This window comes from Ornithorhynchus anatinus, chromosome 10 (genome assembly GCF_004115215.2).
Source record: "Ornithorhynchus anatinus isolate Pmale09 chromosome 10, mOrnAna1.pri.v4, whole genome shotgun sequence".
Classification (NCBI taxonomy): domain Eukaryota; kingdom Metazoa; phylum Chordata; class Mammalia; order Monotremata; family Ornithorhynchidae; genus Ornithorhynchus; species Ornithorhynchus anatinus.
In genome coordinates, this window is record NC_041737.1 from 36,203,214 (window position 1) to 36,219,510 (window position 16,297).

At 49.9% G+C, this 16,297-nt stretch overlaps 1 protein-coding gene across 1 annotated transcript; it reads left to right on the plus strand.

Moving 5' to 3' along the window:
* Nucleotides 1-1,456: 1,456 nt before the first annotated feature.
* LSMEM1 (leucine rich single-pass membrane protein 1) lies at nucleotides 1,457-9,220 on the plus strand. Its single transcript, XM_029073954.2, has 3 exons — nucleotides 1,457-1,580; nucleotides 2,344-2,484; nucleotides 7,575-9,220. Exons 1-3 carry the CDS (start codon nucleotides 1,457-1,459, stop codon nucleotides 7,703-7,705), a joined length of 396 nt encoding a protein of 131 aa, XP_028929787.1. The 3' UTR covers nucleotides 7,706-9,220.
* The last annotated feature ends 7,077 nt before the right edge of the window (nucleotides 9,221-16,297 follow it).

Below are 16,297 nucleotides of genomic sequence, written 5' to 3' on the forward strand. Positions count from 1 at the left end.
AAAAGTGACTTGCCCAAGGCCACACAGCAGATAAGTGGCAAAGCTGGGATTAGAGCCCAGGTTCTGTGACTCCCAGAACTATGCTCTTTCCACCAGGCCACACTGATTTCTCAAAAGGGGTGAGCTCATGAAATTTACCCCCCAGGCAGCTGTGTATCCAGAAACAGCAGCAAGTTCCAGAGGGTTAAGGAGAGCTCCATGGACTCTCCAGGTTGGGTCACCGGAGGTAAAGGCAGAGATGGAAAAGGAGGAGTTAAAGGTTTTGGATGGTCCATCCCTTTACTGTCAGGATGAGGATCTAGGAAGGTAACCAGTTCAAGATTCCTCCAAGTGTCCTTGGGTCTTGTGCAGGTGGGGCTTGGCTCAGCAGGGGGAATGAAGCTTTCAGGAGAGGAACCAAATCCTGATGCGAGTCTCAGGAGGGGCTGAGATAGCTTGGGCTTCGCTTCCGATCAGAGAAGTAGGAGTCACTGCAGTATGTAGAGGCCCCTCAGGCCGGCCTCTAGAAAATACTCACTCTCCAGGATGAAGATATGGTCGAAGTTTATGAATGAGTGGAAATATCACTTAGCATGATGGGTCTTGGGACTGGAACCAGGGTGCCTGGTGTTTGCTCCTTCTGAATCCACTGGACAGGGGCTGACCTGGTTGCGGGAGAACCCAGAGGGAGGGAGTGAAAAGCAGTGTTGTCTAGTGGAAAAAGCAGAGGTCTGGGAGTCAGAGGACCTGGATTCTAACCCCAGCTCCACCACTTGCCTGCTGTGTGATTTTGATCAAGTCTGTAAGTTTGTTGTTGGTAGAGAACGTTATGGTGTACTCTTCCAAGTGCTTACTACAGTGCTCTGCATACAGTAAGCACTCAATAAAAGCATCATCACTCATCAGTATTCATCTGTAAAATAGGGATTAAGACTGGGAGCCTGTGTGGGACAGGGATTGTGTCCAGATGGATTGTCCTGTATCTACCCCAATGTTTAGCACAGTGCCTGGCACATAGTAAGTGCTAAACAAATATTTTTTAAAAAATCAACTTCTTTCCATGCCTCCTCCAGCTTCCTAGTATCCTCTTTCTCCAGGCTCTGGGTCCCGCCCACCGACACCCCCACCTGTCTGTCCAGGGGCAAAAGGGGGAGATCTCTACCCTTCCTGCAGGGTACAGTATCCTGGGGACCCCAGTTCAGGGTGAGGGCAGGAATCTGCAGTGGCGCCCAAGGAGTGGCAGCAGGGGTGGACTGGTCACTCTGGGCTCCTGTGCCCAGCAGCAGAGATGCTCCTGGGAGAACAGGAAGGTGCCCACCTACAAAAGGAGAGCCAGATGGCCAATATCATGCCTTGCTTCTCTCCCGGGACCGCTGTGGTAACCACAGCAAAGACCCCCGGGGTTTGCAGACCTGTCCTGCACCCTCAGTCCTGCCCGCGGGGTCCCAACGACACCTCTGGGTCTCCTTCCAGGACAATGAATCGCTCTGCCCGGGACTCGCCCCGGGGCCCCTGGCAGGCGGGGAAGCTCTACGCAGTCAATTCCCTGAATGACTTGAACAAACTCACGCTCTGCCCTGCAGGATCGCAGCAACTGCTACGTATGTATTTATGTGCCCATGCACATGGGGTGTGTGTGTGTGAGAGACAGAGAGAGAGATGGCAGGGAATGGGAACGAAAGAGGAGAGAAAGAGAGAGCGAGAGACAGACATAGAACCAAATAGTATCTATTTACCATCTACCCATCTTCAATGGTAGTGTGGGCCTTCTTGGAAACAAGGAAGAAGCGGATGTGGGTAACATGACTTACCGTCTTCAGTATGCGTGGTGTAACAGAATGACATAATGCAGAACTTTCTTAGAGAAGTTTGCAGATCCTTGAGTGTCTCCCCAGTGTGGGTGGGGGTGGTGACACCTGACCCCGAACCACATGACTTGAGAGCTACTGTGTCAGTAAATCAATCAGTAAATCACTGGTATTTATTGAACCCTTAAGGGGTCCCTTCCAGACCCATGGAAGTAGGTACTGTGGGACTACAGATACTGGGTGTTGGAAGATAAACACAGTAGGCTCCTGGGGCCCTCTCAGTCCCAGCCCAGATCAATCTATCAGTTGTAGTTAATGAGTGCTTCCTGTGTGCAGAGCACTGTACTAAGCAGCTGGAAGAGAACAATGTATCAGAGTTGGTAGAAATATTCCTGGCCCACAACGACCTTACAGTCAGATCAGCTAAAGCTGGACGAATGGCCATCTTACAACTCCCCTGGCCTTGGGGGACGTGCACCCTCCTGAGTGATGCCCATGGGCTAACGCTCGTGACGTTCTCTGAGGCCTCTCATTTGTGTCCCCTCCATCCCACCAGCCCCCGAAGACAAGACGAGGGGGAGCAGCCCAAACTTGGGGACCTGGGGAGCTATCCAGAGGAGGAGCTCATTCCTCATTGGGCTGATCCTTGCCCTGATCGTCAGCCTGGTCCTGGTCTCCTTTGTCATCTTCCTGATTGGTGAGTGGGAGCGTGCGTCATCATCCTATTGATACTAATTGTGGTATTGGTGAAGCACTTACTATTTGCCAAGCACTGAACTAAACTCTGGGATACTGCAAGCTTAATCAGGTCAGACACAGGTCCAAACAGAGCTCACAGTCTCAATATGAGAAAGAACAGGTATTTCATCTCAATTTCAAACGGTAAGGAAACAGAGGCACAGAGAACTTAAGTGACTTGTCCGAAGTCACACAGCAGGTAAGTGGTGGAGATGAGAAGCAGATAAGGTCCCCTGACTTCCAGGCCCATGCTCCTTCTACAAGGCTACACTGCTTCCTGGGAAGGGTACATGGGGGGAGACTGCTCAGCCCCCAGCCCCGTTGTTCTACAGGAACCCCAACCGCTAACCCTTTCTCCTTCCCACCAACATAAGGTTCTCTGTCCCCTGTCTCAAACCCATGGGAGCACCACCCTGTGTGTACACGTAGTTTCCTCAGCTGTCCACCCCAACCCACCCTTCTCTGGAGATTCCTGGCCCCTCAACCCATGGAACTCCAATCCCATGGAATCTCTGTCCTCTGGGAATCTCCATCCACTGGGAATCTCCATCCTCTGGGTGCAGGATCTTGGAGCTGCTAAGCCCACACAGACACAGGCCTCCACTGCAGGCAACTTTTGGTCTCTGCGACACATGTGAGGGGGCCCGCTTCGCTCCTCGGCTCTTCCTGTTTCTTGGGCCCTCCCTGCTCCTTCATCAATCGATTAATCAATGATATTTATTGAGAGCTTCCTGTGTGCAGAGCATTTTACTGAGCACTTGGGAGAGTATGATACAACAGAGTTGGTAGGTACATTCTCTGCCTGCAACGAGCTTACAGTCCAGGAAGGAGTTTCTCGGCCCTCCCGTCCAAGAGACAGACTGTGGGGCAGGCTTGATCAGCAGGAGCCCACCTTGCCCCACTGAGGGGACAGAGGCTCCATTCGGCCCCTGGTTCTCCCTTGTCCCTTCCTCCATCCCAGATGCCAACCCCTTGGAGGCCACATCGCAAGTCTGTCTCTCCTCCCACCTCGTGCCCCGGGATGGGACTCTCCTTCCAGAGGGAAGTGCTTCTGCAGGCTGGGTAGCTTGGTATCCAGCAAGCTCCAGAGCTTAGCCAAGATTGCCACGGTGACCGGGTGGAGAGAGTCTGGAGTGGGGCACCTTGAGAGCAGTGGGTCAGAAGGTTGGATCCCAGGCAGGCAGCTGAGCCACCATGGCCTGATCAGTGGGATGGATTATTTTTCTGCCCTCAGCGCTTAGATGGCCTCTGTCCACTAAGCCCAGGAATTGTGTTTCCCCTCTGAAATCCCAAGGGTCCTGAAGAAATGGGGCTCAACCCATCTTCCAGCACTAGCTACCCAGCCACTGGCCACCAAGACAATCCTTCCCTGGTTCTGCTATAGTCAGGGCCAGGTGGAGGAGGGAGAAAAGGAGGAAGCAAAGTAGGGAAGGAAGGATGGGTCCTCCCACTGACCAAGGAGATTAGGCAGAAAAGAGCCTCACCCGGCCTCCCAGCTTCTGGTTTTGCACCCTCACACCTGCTCCACAGGCTTCCCTAGCCGGGCCAGGTGCCCCTGTGAAGGAGCAGCTGAAGTAGGCCTCAGACCAGGGATGAAGCGGATAGTGGTGTAGGAGTGGGGAGGGTGGAGCACAGAGCTGGGGCTGGACATCTCTTGCTCTGGGGCTTTCACCACGCATCCTGTCTCAGCAGCTCGAACTGGCCAGAGAGAGCAAACTGCCCAAACTTCTGTCTGCAGGAAGAGGTGGGCCAGGGAGAGCCTAGAATTGCTGCTTGGGAAACCACTGCTCTTCAGCCATTTGGCATTTTGGGTTCCTTCCTCTCCTTTAGCCTTGCTATAGGGTAATCATCAGGTGGGGGGTGAGGTATGAGACTGGAGCCTGAGAGGAAGGTTTTGACTGTAAGCTCCCTCTAGACTGTAAGCTCGTTGTGGGCAGGGAATATGCCTGTTATGTTGTTATTATTGTATTCATTCATTCATTCAATAGTATTTATTGAGTGCTTACTATGTGCAGAGCACTGTACTAAGCGCTTGGAATGTACAAATCGGTATCAGATACAGTCCCTGCCCTTTGATAGGCTTACAGTCTAATCGGGGGAGACAGACAGACAAGAACAATGGCAATAAATAGAATCAAGGGGAAGAACATCTCATTAAAACAATAGCAAATATATAGAATCAAGGTGATGTACATCTCATTAACAAAATAAATAGGGTAATGAAGATATATACAGTTGAGCGGACGAGTACAGTGCTGAGGGGATGGGAAGGGAGAGGGGGAGGAGCAGAGGGAAAGGGGGGAAGAGGGGTTTAGCTGTGGAGAGGTGAAGGGGGGGTAGAGGGAGCAGAGGAAAAAGGGGAGCTCAGTCTGGGAAGGCCTCTTGGAGAAGGTGAGCTTTACGTAGGGTTTTGAAGAGGGGTAGAGAATTAGTTTGGCGGAGGTGAGGAGGGAGGGCATTCCAGGACCGTGGGAGGATGTGGCCCGGGGGTCGACGGCGGGATAGGCGAGAACGGGGGACGGTGAGGAGGTGGGCGGCAGAGGAGCGGAGCGTGCGGGGAGGGCAGTGGAAAGAGATAAGGGAGGGGAGGTAGGAAGGGGCAAGGTGATGGAGAGCCTTGAAGCCTAGAGTAAGAAGTTTTTGTTTTGTGTGGAGGTTGATAGGCAACCACTGGAGGTTTTTAAGAAGGGGAGTGACATGCCCAGAGCGTTTCTTCAGGAAGATGAGCCGGGCAGCGGAGTGAAGAATAGACTGGAGAGGGGAGAGAGAGGAGGAAGGGAGATCAGAGAGCAGGCTGACACAGTAATCCAGCCGGGATATTACAAGAGCCTTTAACAGTAAGATAGCCATTTGGGTGGAGAGGAAAGGGCGGATCTTGGCGATATTATAAAGGTGAGACCGGCAGGTTTTGGTGACGGATTGGATGTGTGGGGTGAACGAGAGAGCCGAGTCAAAGATGACACTGAGGTTGCGGGCCTGAGAGACGGGAAGGATGGTCGTACTATCCACAGTGATAGGGAAATCAGAGAGAGGACAGGGCTTGGTAGGGAAAATGAGGAGCTCAGTTTTGGTCATGTTGAGTTTTAGGTGGCAGGCAGACATCCAGGTAGAGACGTCTTGGAGGCAGGAGGAGATACGAGCCTGAAGGGAGGGGGAGAGGACAGGGGCAGAGATGTAGATCTGTGTGTCATCTGCATGGAGATGAGAGATGAAGCCATGAGAGCGGATGAGTACGCCGAGGGAGTGAGCGTATATGGAGAACAGAAGAGAGCCAAGAACTGACCCTTGAGGAACCCCAACAGTTAGAGGATGGGAGGGGGCGGAGGAGCCTGAGAAGGAGACAGAGAATGACTGGCCAGAGAGATAAGAGGAGAACCAGGAGAGGACGGAGTCCGTGAAGCCAAGGTGAGATAAGGTGTGGAGAAGAAGGGGATGGTCGACAGTGTCAAAGGCAGCTGAGAGGTCAAGAAGGATTAGAATAGAGTAGGAGCCATTGGATTTGGCAAGAAGGTGGTCATGGGTGACCTTAGAGAGAGCAGTCTTGGTAGAGTGGAGGGGACAGAAGCCAGAGTGGCGGGGGACCAGGACAGAATGGGAGTTAAGGAATTCTAAGCAGTGAGTGTAGATGACTCGTTCTAGGATCTTGGAAAGGAAGGGTAGTAGGGAGATAAGACGATAACTGAAAGGGGAAGTAGGGTCGAAAGAGGGTTTTTTTAGGATGGGGGAAACACGGGCATGTTTGAAGGCAGAGGGGAAGAAGCCATTGGAGAGTGAGTGGTTAAAGATAAAAGTAAAGATAAAGATTGTACTCTCCCAAGCACTTAGTACAGTGCTCTGCACTCAGTAAACACTCAATAAATACAATTGACTGACTGACTGAAGAGCCAGGATGGCTTTGCCAAGTTCTTCCTCCCCAGGTCACCCAGACAGCCAAGTCTTTCCAGGGAAAGGGGGTGCTCCTCTCCAGAACGGAAGGCTGATGCTAGCCAAGATGCAGAGGAAATGAGCCATTCATCTGTGGGCTGCCTGGTTTGCCCACGGTGCCTGGCCTAGCCTGCCAAGGGGCTCTACCAAAGCAGGCCTCTCACCTGGGACCCAGATGGAATCAGCCAGCTCAGTACCAGGGGCAGCTCCTTAGGACCAGGTTTTGGGCGTTTAGTTACGGGAGCCGAAACCCCTTAGGTTAACCACTCCAGGCTTCTTCGTTGGGGAAGCATGGCAGCAGGACATGGACATGACCGGTCCGGCCCAGGAGGCAGTAAAGCACGCTGTGTGCCAAGGTCCACTGAGCCAGCCCTGCTGCAAGGAGCTTATGCCATAACACGATCCCCCATGGCGGGCCTCATGGGGCTGCCAGTCACGATGCTCTTTGGGAAACACGCTGCCTCCTCCGAGGTCTCTGCAGCCCCCCATTCCACACTCACCTCAGCACCCTGCCAGCTATGGGAATGGCCAGGGAGTTCTGGACAAAAGGGCCCAGCTGACTAGGAGAGGGAGGCCACATCCAGGGGGCATGTCAACCTCTTAAATAATAACTGTGGTATTTGTTAAGTGCTTACTATGTGACAGGCACCGTTCTAAGTGCTGGGGTAGATACATGATAATTAGGTTGAACAGTCTCCCTGTCCCACATGGGACTCACAGTCTTAATCCCCATTTTACAGATGAGGGAACTGAGGCATAGAGAAGTTATGTGACTTGTCCGAGGTCACACAGCAGACAAGCAGCAGACTTTGGATAAGAACCCATGACCTTCTGACTCCTGGGCCTATGCTCTATCCACTAGGCCATCCAGCCTTCCACTGGGGAGTACTCCACCCTTCCCGAGTCATTAGTAACCTGATCCAACCAGTAGCTTACACCTGATGCGCCACTTCCCTCCCCCTTGGTCTTTTGACCTGGAAGGGATTTTGCTGCATTTCTTATCTGGAGATGTCACTTTGGGGCACGGGAGGGTGAGTCTGATTCCAGGTCATGCTTTGGGATTTAGCAACAAAGAGGAGGCACACACATGTTACTCTGATACACTCTCTATTTTCATCCCTAAAGTTCAAACAGGAAACAGGATGGAGGAAGTATCCAGAAGGCTGGCGGCCGAAGGGAAGGACATCGAGGAGCTGAAGAAGATGAACAGCCTAATCCTGAAGCGTCTGGCCCAGACGGGCCCAGACGACCAGTAGCCCAGCAGCTGTGGGCAGCAGTGGCTGGTGACCCTAGTGATCTTGGAGCTCTCTCTGCCCAGCGGGAGGGTGCTGGGCCCCAGAATGGGGGCACCAGGGAGAACAGAGCCTCCGGGCCGTGTGAAATAAGTTTCTTCCCCTCTTCCTGCCACGCTGGTCTCAGGCCTCATAGATTCTGGATGAACAGCTACCCAGAGCTGACCTGGACAATCTTTTACAAGGGGTCGGTGTGGTTGGTCTCATTTTGCTGTACACACATAAACGCACACATAGCCACATATGCAAAACCCATACACACACACACTCACCCAGTATTTCATAACTTGTATTTTCACTCTCCATTTTGGAGAAAAGACCGTTAGGGAATTAGGCAGTGTTCTTCCGACAATGGGCATCTGTCCAGATAGAAAGTGATGTGATGTAGGAAGAAATGGTTGTGCTCAGGTAAGTGGGGCTGGTCAAGGCAATTGCAGTGTAATACGTGTTTTCCTTAACTTGGGGTTTGTCAAGAGCACAATCTCTGCAAGATAAGAAGACCCCCTAACACCTCCCCAAAACACACACACACACGCAACACACACCTCAGTGTGGTATGGAGAGGGGCTGGCACAGAAATGGAACACTCGCCCATATAGAGAAGTTGGATTTCAGCCTATTTCCCTTTAACGAGGCTGCTTGCTTCATTGGTGATGTCTGGGACCCAGGGTCCCTTGGCAGTTGGGGTGCATGGAGCTCCTAAGGAGGTCCAATCATCTCCCCTGATGGCTGAGTGGGGCCAGTGGGTCCTGACCTGTCAGCTGCAGGAGGCAATATCCTTCCCATAATTGAGACTGGGCGTCTGGAACCCAAGGTTGTTACTGCTCAGCTTCCCTGAAAACAATCAGAGTGACTGTCGGTTTGGTTTCCTGGCAGCACTTGATTATAATGATCCCAGTTTCCTCGGCCCTTACAGGTACTCACCCTATCTCCTCCTCCCTGCTTAAAGGGGTTGCAAAGTGCACTGCAGCAGTGAATGTGAATTGGAGACAATATGGTGTTGAATGTCCCCCCTACTCATGTGAAAGAGTTACTGCCCCTCCAGTTGCCTGCCAAACACCTGGGCAAATAACCCCGGCCTCCTGGAAAGTTGATTAATAATAATAATAGTGGTATTTGCTAAGTGCTTACTATGTGCCAAACACTATTCTAAGCACTGAGGTAGATACAAGGTAATCAGGTTGTCCCCCACTGAACTGGAAGCTAGTGGTCAACTCTTTGACTGACTTCTCAGGCCTTGATCTAGAAACCCTGCCCAGCCAACCAGCCTGAGCTCCGAGGAAGGGAAGCTTTGACGTCAGGGACCGGGGCCAGCCAGCTGACTCCCGGAATTCTCTCGACAGAGTTTCTTCCATCTCCCTCCCTCCAATTTTTTATTCCTTTAAAGGCACTTGAGTGGTCACAGGACATTGGTGGCTAGGGTCCCCAGAAAAGGCTGTGCGATTCATAATTCTCCTTGGGATGTAGGAGAAAGGTAACAGGGAGAAATAAAAGTCAATCAATCAAGCAATGGTATTTATTGAGCACTTACTGTGTGCAGAGCAGTGTATTAAGCATTTGGGAGAGTATAATTTAACAGAGTTGGTAGAGACATTCCCTGCAAATGTTTACAAGATCCTCACGCCCAGATCTGCCAAAGATAAGTCCTGGGTTACTCTGCTGGAGAGACATCCCCATCCCTTCTGCGTGGTAAACTGTGGGTACCTCCTGGATCACTTCCTCAGAACTGGCTGGTAATTGACTCTGAAGATGGGCTGGAAGCAGCTGCCCGGCATGAGTTCTCTGTGGGATATCCAATCCAGACGTTGCCTCGCTAGCTTCCGAAGGGAGGACAAGCTCCTTTCAGTCATAGCACTGACATTTTCTTCTGCAGATGCGTTACCTACTTTAGCCCTGGTCTGAGGCTTGAGGAGCCGAGTAGCTTTCTATCCTGTTCAGGGACCGTGTTTGAGGGGGATACTGAGGGCTCTGTCCTGACCGGAGCCTTCTAGTTCAGTGAGGTGAGAGCCTGGAAGAGAAGGAGTCTAGGAAATGTGGAGATGTTTGAAGTCGACTGTGTGGACCCTGTTTCTGAGGCAGCATTAAGCTTGTTCCAGATTGAGATCCTGCAGGTGGAGGAACAGGTCTTCATTTAGGAAAGAGAGTCTCTGATGGCCCCCATTCACCCTGTTCCCTGGTCTTCCCCCAGCTCCTAAGATTAGCCTCAGCCCCAGCTGTCTTTGCTTCTTCGTGAGTCGGTACAGTGCCAATAATCCCGAGGTCTTCCAAGCAGTGGCAGGCCGCTGTCCCGCTGAGTCCATGCAGTGAGCCCATGGAGTGAGTCTACAGAGTGAGCTGAAGGTGTGAGTTCACGGAGTCAGCCCACGGAATGATCCCACCAAATGAGAGTTACCTCATGGTGTGAGCACATGGTGTGAGCCCACGGAACAAGCCCCTTACTTCCACGGGTCAGTGTTGATGTCTGAATAGCTGGGAGATATCACTAGGGCTCAGAGACTCCAAAGGGTCTGCTCAGTTCACTTTCTTAGAATCCTAGAGAATGAGGATGGGATTATTCCTTCAAAACAATTCTGCAATTATTTCCTCCGGTTGTCTCTATTCAAGCAGGCATGGACTCTGATCAGAAGCAGGTTTTTCTGTATAGGGCAGACCATCTCTGATCGGAAAGCGGCCTTTCTGCAGATTCATCATAATAGCACTGAAGCCATATTGCAGTTAGGAGCAGGTGGAACTTTGAGAAAAGTTTACTGTAAATCATTCTTTCAATCAATCAGTTAATCAGTGGTATTTAGGACCCTCTATGGGGTTCAGAGCACTGCACTAAGTGAATGGGATTGTACAACCGAAGTGCAGGGGAGAGTATGACAGGAGAAGCTTACTATCTAATGGAGGAGACAGGCAAATACAAATGATATATTCACCTAAATTTTGGTACATGCATAAGTGCCAAGGATGGGAATAGGTACGTAATTGCTAAGCGTGGTTGAAATATGCCTTTGGTGTAGCCCTGCCCCACTTGACTGCAGCCAAGCGTGGCTAATGACACCCTGGCCACAGAGGCTGGGAAACCCCAAGCGGCATCATGCCCCAAACTGGCCGAGACGCACATGACAACATACATTTTACCCTGAACCGTAGCACATCAAGATCATTCCATATGGCACCGTTTTTATGGAAGTCAGCCCCAATTTGATCCAAACTTAGAGTGTTTCTGCAGGGTCCTCTGACCTCCCCAGCTGCTCCAGAGACATCACCTTCTCCACTAAGGAACTGTCCTGGCCTGGTATTCCTGGATGCCTGCCCAGCAATAACAAAATACTGTTCCAGGGGACCATCTACCCCATGGCCGGTGGCAGCTGCCCGGGCTGTGGGAACACTCAGGGCTGCTTTGCATCTGCAGGGGCCGAGAGAGAACAAGGTAGAACCAAAGAAAAGCCAGGGAGGAGAGAGAGAGAAAGAGCCTAGGGGAGCTCTGGCAGTGGAAGCAGACTCAAGGTGCTTTCCACATCTGCAGGGACCGAGAGAGAACAAGGTAGAACCAAAGAAAAGCCAGGGAGGAGAGAGAGAGAAGGAGCCTAGGGGAGCTCTGGCAGTGGAAGCAGACTCAAGGTGCTTTCCAAGCCAGCCTAGAGCCAACAGCCCATAGCCAGCCTAGAACCAGCCTGAAGCCAGTCCAGACTAGCCCAGAGCCAGTCCAAAGCCAGTCCAGAGCCAGTCTGGAGCCAATCCAGATTCAGCCCATCTGGGAGCCAGCCAAACAGCCTTTCTGCAAGCTTTCCCCCTTCTCTCCTCTCTGAGGCCTACCTAATTTCTGTTCCTTTACTTCCTCCTCCTTCAGCTCTTTCTTTTCCTCCTTTCTGTCTTTCTCCTCTTCTTTCTCCTCCCTCTCCTCTTGTTCTTTCATCCTTGGCTATCTTTTTCTCCTCACTCTGCTTTCTTTTCTTTCTCCTCTTTGCCCTTTGCTCACCTTCCTTGTCCCTTCTCCTCTTCCTCTCTCTGTACCCTTGAAAGAGTTCACCTTCTGGGCTGCCCACAGCACTCTCAACACACCCTCCTTGCCTCCTGCCTATCATTCACCAACCTTGTCTGCGGGACATCTCCACCTTGAGTTCCACCAGCCTAGAGAGGAACGGCCACAGAATCATCCTTACACTTCTTCCTGAGAAGAAAAGAAGTCAATCTCCTAGGGCACAGGTACCACCCATCAGAGTTGAGAGCAGCTGCCCCCCGCCTCCAATTCTGAACCCTAGGAAACAGCAAACTAAATAACAATAATAACAGTGGATTTGCTAAATGCTTACTATGTGCCTTGCACTGTACTAAACACTGAGATAGATACAAGCAAATGGGTTTGGACACGATCCCCGTCCCACATGGGGCTCACAGTCTCAATCCCCATTTTACAGATGAGATCACTGAGGTCCAGAGAAGTGAAATGATTTGCCCAAGGTTACACAGCAGACAAGTGGAGGAGCCAGGATTGGAACCCATGACCTCCTGACTACCAGGCCCGTGCTCTTTCAAGTACACCATGCTGCTTCTCTATAATATTTGTGATACCTGTTAAGAGCTTGCTAGGGGAAGTATTAAGTGCTGGGGTGGATACAAGCAAATCGGGTAGGATAGGGAGAAACCCAATAATGATGAGATTAGGTTTCCACAATTCACCATATCCTCTAAACTCTCTATGGGCCGGGGTTGCGTCAGCTTATTCTGTGGTATTGTACTCTCCCAAGCATTTAGTACAGTGCTCAGCACATAGCGATTGTTACTGGTTTGTACATTCCAAGCGCTTAGTACAGTGCTCTGCACATAGTAAGCGCTCAATAAATACTATTGAATGAATGAATAGCAAACGCTCGATACATACAAGTGATTGATTGATATCTGCAGCGAGCGCTCGATACACACGATTGATTGATATCTGCATCCCTAGGTTCGGCAATATTGTCATTCTGCTACTGCTTAGTCAACTCAATTTCTGATCGATTTAAGGATATGGTCAGCTTTTAAAATGGGCATTTCTGAGCTGCAGGCTTGGGGGAAAACTTGCCACAAAGCAAGATATGTTCACTGAGGACCTGGAAGTTTCTCCACTAGATGGCAGAGATAGGCTTCGGGTGCAGGCCAACCATTCCTGGCGACATTTGCTTAGGGACGAAGACTATGCTGAATTACCTCAGAAAACGACCTTCGTAGTGATGCTCCGAATCGATTAAAATGCTTCCCTTCTTCCTCCACCTCTGGGAAAACTTAAGAAGTGATTCCTAAATGTGTCACTGAAATAACAGCAAAAAAGGGAATTAATTTCCAAGTGAAAAAGCGTTATCCTTGGCAGTTCCTGCCTCCTCCAAGTAGATCCCAGGGGTGGCCAATCAATCAATCAACCAATCAGTGGTATTTATTGAGCGCTTACTGTACTAAGTGCTTACCATACTAAGTGCTTGGCAGAGCACAATACGACAGAGTAGGTAGACACATTCTCCACTCCCAGTCAATCGATTAATGGTATTTATGGAGTACTTACTGTGTGCAGAGCACTGTTACTGAGCACTTGGGAGAGTACGATACGACAATAAACAGACACATTCTCTGCCCAAAGTGAGGTGTTTGATGCAGTTCAGTTCACCTAGTCGGTTTCCAATAATGACTGCTCCTGCTGCTGCTATTATTACTACTACTAATAATGGTATTTGTTAAACACTTACTCTGTGCCAAGCACTGTTGTCAGCGCTGGGGTAGATACAAGTTAATCAGCTGGTCCCACATGGGGCTCACAGTCTTAATCCCCATTTTACAGATGAGGTACCTGGGGCACAGAGAAGTTAAGTGACTTGCCCAGTCACACAGCTCAAAAGTGGTGGAGTCAGGATTAGAACCCACAACCTCTGACTCCCAAGCCCATGCTCTTTCCACTAAGCCTCACTGCTTCTCTACTACTTCTACTATTAAGAAGAATAATAAAAATAGTACTTGTTAAGTGCTTATTATGTGCCAAGCACTATTCTAAGCACTGTGGTAGATACAAGTTAATCAGGTCAGACACAGTCTCTGCCCCCATGGGGCTGACACTCTTAATCCCCATTTTACAGATGAGTTTACCGAGGCCCAGAGAAGTTAACTGACTCACCCCAAAGTCACACAGCAGATGTGTGGCAGAAGCAGGATTAGGACCCAGGTTCTTCTGATTCCCAGGCCCGTGCTTTATCCACTGAGCAACACTGCTTCTCCTAACTAGATGATCATTTGGTGCAAGCTTTGCAAATAAGGTCCTGAATTTGATCTCTTTGGCCTTTATCGATGCAAATTACTAATATTACTACTACTGCTATTATTATTTTACGGCTACTTCTATTTCTACTTCAACCCCTACTAATCTTTCTCTGAACCACCTCTCAGGTTGAGCAACACTTGCTGTGAGGGCTGCTGTCCAGACTGCTCTGTCTGTTGCAGGAGTTAACCAATAGTCCACTCTGGGGAGGTATTAGCAGAGATTGGGCTTCACTCTGTTCTTAAATCATTTATTCTGCCCTCCTGGATTGCACGTTGTGATGGTTAAAAGTCCTGCTCTTTCCACTTCTGGTGATAAGAGGAGAAGGCTCAGAGCCGAGCACTCTTTACTCTTCAGTACCATTCCCGAAGGGAGAACTCATTTCCATTGGCTGCCAGTTCCTCCCTTGGTGATATCAGCTGAAGCAGAGACAACTGTGGAGGAGGATTCAGGCAGAGGGAAAGGACCTGGGAGTGGCATGGTAAAGGTCATTGCAGGCAACCTTATAAAGCTGAGGTTCATCAAGCAGGCACTGGTCAGTAGGGTAAATTGCCAAAGAAGATATGCGGGCAGGGTGACCACACAAAAGCTACTTAAAGGAAGTAATAGTAACTTTTGAGGAAGACCACCCTCAATTAAGGCACTAACAGGTGTTGAGTAGAGGTAAGGATGGGGGTGGTGGGTTAGCCCCTGATTCCAATTAAGATCAACTGAGGTTACCACTAAATCTTTTAAAAGGTAAGTAACAGTCATCTGTTCAGATCTTATATAGTGAAGGAGCATGGCCTATTGGAAAGAACAAAGGAGTTGAAATCAGGAGACTTGGGTTCTTATTCTGTCTCTATTACTACCAGCTGTGAGATTAATTTCTCTCTCCCTCATTTTCCTCATCTGTGAAACGGGGATTAGATGCCTCTTATCTGTCCCCCTAGGACTATGAGCCCATGTGGGAGAGGGACAGTGTTTTATCTGACTGGTATATAGTAAGTGTTTAACAAATGCTATTATTATTATTATCATCCTGGTTTGGTGGAACTCATGAATTTGGAGAGATCACCTTTGATGGGTTGACTAGCTATTTGGCAGGTCTCCAGACTCAGCATCATCCACTGGGGGAAGGACTGGCTAGTTGATCACCAGATGCTACCTATGCTGTCTGAGGCTCCAAATCTGAGAATCATGGGACAGCAGCAGCACGCTAAGGGGACTATCTAGGGGTGCACTTGCATGGTGAAATGGATGGAGCACAGGTTTGGGAGTCAGAAGGTTATGGATTAACACTAGAGGAGCAAAGTATGCAGGCTGGGTTGTAGAAGGAGAGAAGTGAGGTGAGGTAGGAGGGGGCAAGGTGATGGAATGCTTTAAAGCCAATGGTGAGGAATTTTTGTTTGAGGATGGGCAACCAATGGAGATTTTTGAGGAGTGGTGTGACATGTCCTGAATGTTTCTGTAGAAAGAAGGTTAACCGGCTCTGCCACTTGTCTGTCGTGTGATCTTGGGCAGGTCATTTCACTTCTCTGGGCCTCAGTTACCTCATCTGTACAATGGGGATCAAGACTGTGAGTCCCATATGGGACAGGGCCTGTGTTCAATCTGATTTGCTTGTAACCACTCCAGTGCTTAATCCCAGCTGGATAGAGATAGGAAGCAACCTGTGACCCTGTTGCTGACAGGAGAAGGTCTTTCTTTTGGTTTCTTTCGATTTAATTTCTAAGGTGTCCCCCTCTACCCAAAGGTGCTCTCTGTGCCATTTAGTCCCCCTAAATAATTTGAATGGCACTGCAACCTTCTCCCTCTCAGCATCCTTCAGAGGCTCCAGCCCAGAATCCCTCTTGTCTCCAAATTCAGGCCTCTTATTTGGCAGCCTCATGCTTCTTCTCCCTGAGACGTCCACCTCCACTCACACAGAGGTTATTGTAAGTGGCTTCTAATTGGACACATTAGTCTGAACAATCCAAAACTGTTTTCCCCCCTACACACGTAGTGGGCTGCCTTCAAAATATTGCAAGGATTTAGAATTTATTTTGTTTTCAGCTGATTGCTCCCGGAGTTCCAGCATCATGTTTCCAAATGTTTTTGTTAATGAAGATGGAAATGTCAACACTAGAGCATTCATCATTCCCCTAGCTGACACTTAGCCAGTCCAAGACGGGTCCTGCATTGCAGATTTTTTTTCTCTATCTAAGTTCTGGGCTCTGGCAGAGGTCACCCTCACCTTGGAAAGCCTTTGGGACAAACCCAGGTGAATCTAATGGTCCCTAAACTGTTTTGGTGGATTTAACCAC

Excerpts from the sequence above, each read along its gene's own strand:
- LSMEM1 (XM_029073954.2), top strand. The coding sequence starts at position 1,457 with ATGAATCGCTCTGCCCGGGACTCGCCCCGGGGCCCCTGGCAGGCGGGG. Across the intron at positions 1,581-2,343 it reads AGGATCGCAGCAACTGCTAC|CCCCCGAAGACAAGACGAGG; the intron begins GTATGTATTTAT and ends CCATCCCACCAG. Across the intron at positions 2,485-7,574 it reads CTTTGTCATCTTCCTGATTG|TTCAAACAGGAAACAGGATG; the intron begins GTGAGTGGGAGC and ends TCATCCCTAAAG.